Source organism: Aplysia californica, unplaced genomic scaffold (assembly GCF_000002075.1).
Source record: "Aplysia californica isolate F4 #8 unplaced genomic scaffold, AplCal3.0 scaffold00009, whole genome shotgun sequence".
NCBI classification, from domain to species: domain Eukaryota; kingdom Metazoa; phylum Mollusca; class Gastropoda; order Aplysiida; family Aplysiidae; genus Aplysia; species Aplysia californica.
The window spans coordinates 1,871,401-1,881,561 of NW_004797279.1; the positions used below are offsets into that span (position 1 = coordinate 1,871,401).

Sequence of the window (10,161 nt, forward strand, 5' to 3'; positions counted from 1 at the left end):
ATGTGTGTGTGTGTGTGTGTGTGTGTGTGTGTGTGTGTGTGTGTGTGTGTGTGTGATACCATGTAAAATCGTTTGTTATGGTTGTGATGTTGCATTTAATGATGTGACAACTTTCTCATAATATCGTCGAAAGTGTGGTGCTAAACAGCCGTGAGCCATGTTTATGTGAACCACTGCTTAATTTGCTTCGCTGTTATTCAAGAGAGTCTTGTTTTTGTTTTTTTTCAAAACATTATTAGACCTATTTCGGGACACCATGCAATAGTGTTTATCTCTTCTTATGGGCTAATTTGACTAACGTGTTTTCGTCACCTTTATATCTTATTTTATTCCTTTAAAATGTTACCCAATAAGGACAACCGAAAAAAGGACTCTACCATTTTTAAACAAGGGTTTTTTGGGGGGATGGATAATAACGAAGTATGTTTATTTAACTGTTGTGGGCTTTGGTTCTCATGTAAAGCATTAAGAAATTCTTTAACAAAAACAAATAGCACAAACGGAACAGGCAATAACTTACTATTAAAATTGTGGTTATACAACGTTTTCTTTCGAAATTTAAGGATACCCACGTTTGAAAAAGCAACACAAATTTAAAATAGATATCTGAAAAACTCTTTTCTTTTGAGGACAATTTTTCTTAAAAATAGGTTTCAGCATTTTTCTAGAAAAATAAAAGTAAAAATATTGCCTTATAGTATATTTTGGATCAATTCTTGTTAGTTCAACATTGCGTCAAAAGGCTCTTTATTATGTGCACTGATTTTCGCGTTGTTTTGAAAAGATTTATCCACGAAGTACGTATGTGGATAAACTTGAAAATTTCCTTTGAATTGTTTTGTTATGATTAGTCTTTCGACCTGCATGGAAACGACACGGGTAACTCTTGCGTTGGTTATTTTGTGCCCTCGTGCATTAGCTTAGTTATACTGCTCTTACAATGGGTTGGCCTAACAGGCAGGTCGCAGCATCATCCAAACTCCTTAAATGCACCAATGATCTTGATTGAGCCCTGAAACATTTACATGATTTGCTGCCAATTACCCCTTCCAGATTGCCAGTCTTTCAAGGGCCCACGTCCGCATATATCATCCCTTTGCTGAGCCTTCAATATCTGGATGCTTGGAAATGTCCAGAGACTTTTGCTGGTATTTTTAATTAGTAACAAGATCAGTAAATAAATACGATAAAAGATAAATAAAGATAATAATTACACAAAAGGCCGTCATTTTGATCCCCCCCCACCCCAACTATATTTTGTTAATAACTTTGGATATGAAACATCAATATATTATTCACATTTTGACAGCAAAAAAGTTTTGATTTGACTTTATTTGTCATCATCATCATCATCATCATCATCATCATCATCATCATCATCATCATCATCAAGATGATATGATAATATTATACAATTGTAACATTAACGATTCTACAACAATAGTAATAATAATAATAGCAATAATGATAACTATAATAATAAAAATACAACAAATATAGCCTTATAAAAATATTTCAACTCATATATGTTCGCAATTATTAGTTGATATCGATCTAATTTTACAAATAATTTCACTTGTCTACGAATTGATCCAATTGTTTCCACAGCACAGCGCTAATAGCAAATCTTGATTAATTAATTGACTACTTGATTCCACAACTGGAGTCTTCAGAGGCGGGTTCTGTCCATTATTCTTAGCCCCTCCTCAGCGCGGTCCATCTTAAAGTATCCTACCGATGCTCATCATCAGTAGCTGATTACTTATTGCGGAGGCTGCTAACCTCTTTCTGTCCTGGCTATATTCCTTTCTTTTTCAGTGTCCCCAATGTATAGGAGCTGTCTTCCCTCTTGCTCGCCAGATGGCAATGTGCGAATGCAGCACAGTAGAAGGACCAGGTGTGAGCGATCTTTTTGTTCCTGAGCTGATCTGCTCGTTCATTCCCTCTCACACCTGCCAGAACATAAGATCCAGGTGCCCCCCCCCCTCCAGATTGACCGCCCCCCCTGAGTTCACTGAGCCAGACAGAGGAACCTGCACTTCATTTTTTCAAGAGTGCTCAGTGAGTCAGTCAGAACTGTGACAGACTGAAATGTTCAACTGTTTATCCACCTTTGGGCCTCTGTGATAGTTTTGATTTTCAAGAACATACTAGAAGTACTGTAGGTTGTTGCACCAGATCCCTCTTGTATGCAATTCCCATGAACTCGAGCGGTGAAAGCCCAACCTGACTTGACACTGTACTGAACAGAGCCATCTGTAAAGACTATGGGTTTATCCGGTCTACAGTTGTCCTCAATGAGAGCTTCAATTTTCTGCATGCGTTGCTTCTTTTGGCCGCACATGGCATCCACGTCTCAGGTGGCAATGGCCTTTGTGTGTATCTTAGCCTCACCAACAACCCTGACAAAGTTACATGTACTTCCTCTTCTGATCGCCCCCACAGAACAACATTCACCGATGATCTGTGTAGTCTGCAACATCCAATCTGCTTCATGTTTCGATCGTGATTTGGTCTGTTTGCCCGTCTTGTCGTGCTCAGGGGTTTGGGGATCTGAGCACTCTTAAAAGACCATAACCTAATCGTTGGTGGCGCTCTTTTATTATTGGGAAGCCTAGTAAGTATCTCATGGCAGCAGCTGAAGGGTTGCGAGTGCACCCAAATATGACCCTCATACCTTTATTCTGAACGACTTCCAACTTATCTAGCTGCGCTTTTGACCAAGTGAAAAGGGTAAAGCCATATTCAACAACTGAACAACTGATAAGACCGGATTTTGAATGAAAGAGTGTTACATATATTCTTTGTGGTATGTTCGCGAATGGTAGAACTTCATCTTGTATATCATGCTTTTCTAGGGCTTGATCCGAGCTCGAATAAGACTATCAACTACGCTATCATCGGAAACGGGACTGTTATCCCAGTGAAGGACGTGGTCTACTCTAAAATACAAGAAGTAAGATTCAAAATATTTTTCTTTCTTTTTGTTACGGTATGGTATGGTATGGCTCGGGCACACTCTTTTCTTTTTGGTGTCATGCTGGGCTATGGTGTGGATGATCTGGTTTCGAATCCCAGAAGGAAAGTTCTTGAACTTGCTAGTAAATGTGGATTTTTCAAGGTTCTCCACCTTGTTAACTCTGTCATATCGAAGGTAGACGTTTAATGGGGTCTAAGGCATGGGTTTTATTGGTTATATTCCCTTTCAAGTAGGTTTGATGAATAAAGAAGCAGGACCTGCGGTTAAGGCCCATCACCCTAAAACACCGACTTTTAAAAACTCTGAAACAACCGTGGTTCAAAATCTCTCCCTTATGGCTTTGATCAAGTGTCATTCGTATTGTACACCGCATGGGACAAAGCGAGTGGACAGTTAACACAGCGTCGTCTTTTTTTCTTTAAAGCATACCGGTTGAACTTCTCTAAATCGTGTTGTAATGATCATGGGTAGGTATTGGAAGAAGGACAAATTCTCACGAAAACAAGTGTAAAGTTACTTTGAAGAAGACATTTTTTCGTCCCTTGTCCTATTTTTATAGTTGTCAGATGCTAGTAATGTGTACGACCTAAGATTGGCACTTGCAACTCGTTGCTGTTGCTGTAATTGTTGCTCTCGTAGAAATATGGCTATATATGTCAGGGATTTTTGTGGTGGTGGTGGTGGTGGTGATGATGATGATGATGATGATGATGATGATGATGATGATGATGATGATGATGATGATGATGATGATGATGGTCCTCTTTGGCTGTTCTTAGGGGCAGGACACATCCCTCGCTCCCTCTCCAAGGCATAAGGTGACCAAAATTAGCAGTTAAATCGTCACCAATTCAATAACATTAAAGATAGGTTTTCTAAAATGTCACATGGGTGCCTCTTCTAGCTGATGACTGTTATCGCTTTGAACCCTATCCTATGTTACCATTTGTACATCATTTAATAATGTTTGTGGCAGTCTCATTATTGTTTAGTTTATCAAAGATGCTCAATTAAATTTGAGATAAAACTAGGTCGCATAATTCGAGTCTCTTCCAAGTCACCACTATCTCAGTCTGTCCTTGACCTTCAGGCCATTCAGTGATCACCAGAGCCTGTAAAAAGGTCCCAAAATCATGCTCTGTTGTCCACTGAATTACATCTCTCCCATTGCATCACACACACACACACACTCACACGCACACGCACACACAAACACCCACCCATTCACACACACACACACACACACACACACTTACACTTACACACACACACACACACATACACACACACACACCACACATACACGCAAACACACACACACACACACACACACACACACATACACACCACACATACTCGCACACACTCACACTTACACACATATACACGTGTGGTAAAAAAAAAAGCTAATTACACAGCTTTTCATAACAATTATTGATCTCAGTTTTGTAGCATCAAAATGCTGCTCTGCTTCAAGCTCTGTTGGAGATCTAAAATAGGATCATCCTCATTATAGTAAAAAGATGTACCGGTATCATTGTAACGAAATTGAAACAATAATTCGACTGTCAATGTCTGACGATGGCCAATGTATCCGAATGTATCCGCAAAAAAAAAGAATAGAGCAAATAAGGATGAAGATGGACCGTGGATTCTGCTTCGGCCAGTAAGACCAGTTTTGGCAGATAAGACTCTACTACATCTTGAGCATTTAAAAGCTTCATATCTGCTTGCTGATGCTAGCCGTTTGCGGGCTGCTTTCTTGGTTTCAGCATTTCTAATGTGAGAAACCGCATACGATTTTCTGCTGTATTTAAAAGGCAAGTTAATTCTGTCCCCCCCCCCCCCCCCAAGAAAAAAAGAAGAGAAAGGCTCCAGAAATGGGAACTGGGAGGAATGCTACCGAAAATGGCACACAAAATATGGAACACATTTTCATCTTAATATATTATGTTCAGATCACGAAAGAAGCTTATAAGCATTTTTTTTCTCATGTTCCGAAAAGATCCACACCTTGCCACATTCAGCTTTAGGCGAAATACTTTATATTATCAGAGTACATTTCAGTCAGCAAGGCTTCATTTTTGAAGGTTTACATGCGATCTTAAACACAGTTCACAACTTAAAGGTCCTTTCATTAATTTGCAGTCTTTCATCTCAGGATGTTTATAAGTTAATTCTCTTTTCATCCCATATATTTTTTATTTTCTTGTAATGGTTTTGTTCTAAGGTCCTACACAATGGTACGTATTCAAAAGAACAATGTTTGTCAGTTGCCCATTTTTTCCTGCGTATTTTATGCCGGACATATGTAAAATACGTGTGAATACTTTATACTTCTGGCTTATTACACATTTCAAACAAGGGTGAAAGATGAGTCTCATAACAACAACAGCAAGAACAACACAAATTAGAGAAATGACCTTTACTTTAAACATCAGCTTGATATATTTGCCTATAAAATAATAGAGTTAACAAGAACACCAGTTTTGCGTGTACGTTTTCTTGTCTTTGCTGGGATCCTCTTTCGGCTGAAAAGAATCAGTTGTTAGGTAAGCCTGTTGTGGAATATACATCTGCAGGTTATAGTATGCACCATGGAAAATGAGTTAAAAGGAAAAGTACAGTAAAATAATACATTACGTATAATATTTTTTTCTCAGCTGTCCGGCAGTCTTGTGCTTGTTGGCTTCCTGCACTTCCTCATTGGTTTTACGGGACTGGTTGGTGTCCTCGTGAGGTACAACTATTGCTTACGGGTTTTGGAGATTGTTGTTCAGTTTGCATGCCTTAAACACTCTTTTAACAAGTGTCGGTTGCAAAAATGAAGCTTTTTGGTCACATTCAAAGGGCATTAGTGTAGATTTCTCTCGCTGACTGAATTGTGTCCATTGTCAACGTCTTTCAGCGGAATTGTATCCCCTTTAGCTGTTTTTATGACGGCGAAATACAAACATATAATTTTGACGCGTCATTTTGAACGAATGAAAAGATTAGAGAAGGAAAAAAAGAAAATAGGCAAAATACGCTATGTATGTAAGGTACATGCACATCTGATGACCGAAGCTTATTTGTATTCCGCCATCAATTGACGAGCAGTGGGTCTATTCAGTCATATTTGCTTTTTTAGAAAAAGAAGACGGGGGGGGGGGGGGTCCTATGTATCACAGGCTCTGTCATTTCCTGTCGACTTCCATTAATGTCACTATCTCCTCCCCCCCCCCCCCCATTCTCCGAACCGATCACTCACGAACGACCAGTTGATCAAGTCTGGGCACCTACTAACATACTACACGTATTTTTCCGTTCGGCAGGTACGTTGGTCCTATCACGATTGTGCCGTCGATTGTCCTTCTGGGAGTCCAGGCAGTGCCAGTGGTCAACAAGTTCGCGGAGACCTGCTGGCTGGGTTCCTCAGCGTGAGTGAAACACAAGACAAAAACCATAAGGCTGTTGTTTGGTTAATGTTGAGAATTATTATGGTTTTTTGTTTGTTTTAAACTTGCCGGGAGCTTGTGAGTGTCTGAGATACAAAGTGTTTGATAGGGTAGAAGGAGGAAGGCACTGGGAATTTGATAGGGAGATTGGAAGAAAATGGGTCCTGGGAGTCCTGTTTGGGCATAGAAATAAAAACAAGAAAAGAGAACATGAGATGTTGTAGTACTTACAAAGCGTTTTATCATTCGTTTTTGGGTGGTCGGGGAATTCTCTGACCCTACTGATTATGGTTTTGAAAAATATAGTACACTATGCGATAGTCAATTTGTGAGGGAACAAGGTATCCTAGAAAACCTTTTATCCTTCGACAACATTTCTCTCAAGTGCCTTACTAACATGGACAGTATCGTCCGTATTGAATATTGAACTAAATGCAGTAAGGATAAGAATGTAAAAGAAGTTTTACTTACATAATATGTAAGGTTTGTACGCGTGTGTCGTGGGTGGAAAAAGGAGGGGGGCATCTTTGACGAGTCATTGGTTATTTTAAAGAAATGCCGAAGTTCTAAAATGCTTTTCTTAGCAAAACAGTAATGCAATGAAAAGGATACGGAAATTATGTCCAAGCATTACAAATGGAAGAGAATGCAAGAGATAGGAAGAATCTCGACTCGCACGTCTCTTCAATCTTCACCCAAATAACATAAGCCTTATAACTTTCACCCCACAATGCCCGTGCTTTCGTGGGTATCAATGTAAGTAAATACATACCTTGAATATAACATTATACTATTTTTCATTATCTATGACCCGAAATAAACCGAAGCATCTACTTCTGCTAGACATGCTTGCCAAGCATCTGTGGCGTCACATATGGGAAATATACGACGCAATGGTATTGTTTTTTTAAACTATACTTTGCAAAGCAAAATAGCACAGATTTTTAGAAAATCGTACAAAAACTCATCACCAAAAACAGGAACAAGAACTAGAACAATGGCAAGAACAACGAGAACAACAAGAACTACAAGAACAACAATAACAAAATGCAACAACAACAACAACAACAACAACAACAACAACAACAACAACAACGGCAACAACGAAACGCATCACGAAACGTACAGAGAAGCAAATCAACAAGAGATTGACCTTGAATCATTATATCTCCTGCATATCCTGTTCTCGGATGAGAAAACAATTGGATAGAAGGGCCATACTTGTGATACGGTCCCTCTGCTCCCCTCCCCCCTTACACCCCAAACACACACGCACACACACACACACACACACACACACACACACACACACACACACACAAACACACACACACACACACACACACACTTATGCATAAAAGCTAGTACTGCTAAGGGTCTAAACTCAAAAGAATTGTTTACGTCAGAGCTTGTTCAAACATCCGGATACCTCTACGGTCCCATTCAAATAACTATACGTATACATAAGAGCTTAAAAAAACCTGCCTATGTATTACATACAAAAAACTCTTCAAAGAGGCCCTGGAACGCTTACATCTGCGATATCTAGCACTCCAAGAGAAACATGTGCTATTTATAATAATAATAATAATAATAATAATAATAATAATAATAATAATAATAATAAATAGCATTTATACTGCGCATTTCCCTTTTCCAAAAAAAAACCCACACAAAAAACTCAATGCGCATTACATTGAAAAAGACATCACATCTTAAAAATTAATCGACATGCGTGTACGTAAAACACAATGTTGTTGTTGTTGTTGTTGTTATCGATCCAGCAACATCTGGGCTCTCGCCCTTCTGTCCAATGCCATGTAGTGATAAGTGCAGGTCTGCTGCAGTTGCTGTAATGTTCCGTAGAGTGTGTTGTCGAAGTTAGGTCTCGGAGGGAGAAGGGTAGCTCTGATGTCATTTAGGGCTGTACAGTGGAAAAGGTGATGTTCCACTGTCTCATATGCAGAGTCACACAAAGGACACATTGGGGGAAGTTCTGGTTTTATTCTGTTCAAGTGAAAGTTGAGCTGTATAGTAAAACACAATATTATACTATATTATTATATATACCTGCTATGTATATGTGAAGAAAATTCTATTCGAAAAACAGTCTCGCAGTGAGGTTGGAAATGCGTCCACTAAAATATATATAATGCAATAAAAATTCACGAACGGTCACAACGAAATTGAAACGTGAGAAACTAGAAACATTCCTTAAAATATTTCCGTTCTCTCTCTCTCTCTCTCTCTCTCTCTCTCTCTCTCTCTCTCTCTCTCTCTCTCTCTCTCTCTCTCTCTCTCCCTTCTCCCACTCACTCTCTCTCTCTCACTCTCTCTCTATGCCTCTCTCTCTCGTTCTCTCATTCTCACACACTATTTCTTCAGTGTCACAGTCTGGCACACACATGCTTATTATCATAACAGTTCATCATTATGACAGGTATGCATTTGTGAATAAAAAATGCTTCAGCTGTTTTTTTAAAAAGTAAATTGTTGGGGCAGATCTTATTTTATATGGGAGTTTGTTCCATACCTGGGGACCAAAGAACAAAAAGAAACGCTCGCCGTATGTTTTGTTAATTTGTTTTGGAGTTTTAAGAATTAGATTATCAGAGGCTGATCTAAGGGGTCTAGGTGGATGATATAATTCCAGGAATATTTTAAGATAAAAAGGTGCTGTATCATTTATAAATTTAAAACAGAAAACGGCAGTTTTGTATTTGATCCTTTCTTTTTTGACAGCCAGTGTAATTCTTTCAGAATTGGTGTTATATGTGCTGATTTCTTTTGTTTCATTATCAATTTTACTGCTTGATTTTTGGAGTACTTTGTAACTTTGATAGATGGCCACGTTTTTGGCTACAATGACATTAGCATTGTCAGCACTGAATAAGTCCAGTATTGCCCTTACGTCACATGATGTTATTCAATCTCACTCCGACACAAACAGTTTTATATAATAATGTACAGAATTGCTGGTCGCCTCTGTGCAGTGCAACCATATAATTTAAAGAATATGTTATATTGTTGTGCTCCAGGAGGCAGTCAAAACAATACCTTCCTTAAAACTATAATATTTTCTTTTTTTTTGACAGTCCAATTCTACCACACTTCAACCCCGACCAAGCACTTTCGTGCTGTTACTTTGAGGTTATAATTAAATGTTTCATAACTCTGTTCACATTAATGTTGTAAGAACCTTGGTCCTGAAAGCCCTATATGCTTAGGTACGCTTTTTTCCGACCCCGCAACAGAAGGTTGGTGTACCTTTTATATCATGTCATGATGCCACATGCCATGTGTCTAATTTGTCCCTGAAAACGCCACGCCACAATCTCATTAATATTAGCGAGACGAAAGTCTGAAATGCCAAGTCACATTAACAAGCCTATAGAGCTCTAAGCGATAAGGGGTTGACCATATTTCTGACAGAACCACCCCCCCCCTTTTAAAATAAAACCATGCCAATAAGTGAAATGTATGGGATTACATGTACGTTTTTGTGAATTAATATAATTCACATTGCATAAATTTGTTATGAAATCTACACATTTGTTGTGTAGTAAGCTTTTAACCCCAGGGTAAAATGAATGAAGTAAAAACAGCTGTTTACAAGTAGGGAAAGAGGTAGAAAGGGGGAAAGATAGGGAAGAGAGAAGGACAGAGAGAATAAAGATAGATAGATAGATAGATAGATAGATAGATAGAGAGAGAGAGAGAGAGAGAGAGAGAGAGAGAGATAGA

The 10,161-nt window shown here is 38.7% G+C and overlaps 1 protein-coding gene across 1 annotated transcript in view; it reads left to right on the top strand.

The window, feature by feature from the left end:
* Positions 1 to 10,161, top strand: part of LOC101861553 (solute carrier family 23 member 1) — a 26,055-nt gene that overhangs the window by 5,326 nt on the left and 10,568 nt on the right. Inside the window, exons 3-6 of the mRNA XM_035969958.1 lie at positions 1,054 to 1,148; positions 2,859 to 2,956; positions 5,644 to 5,720; positions 6,295 to 6,399. Coding sequence (XP_035825851.1) covers positions 1,054 to 1,148; positions 2,859 to 2,956; positions 5,644 to 5,720; positions 6,295 to 6,399 — 375 coding nt within the window. The remainder of the gene's footprint in view (positions 1 to 1,053; positions 1,149 to 2,858; positions 2,957 to 5,643; positions 5,721 to 6,294; positions 6,400 to 10,161) is intronic.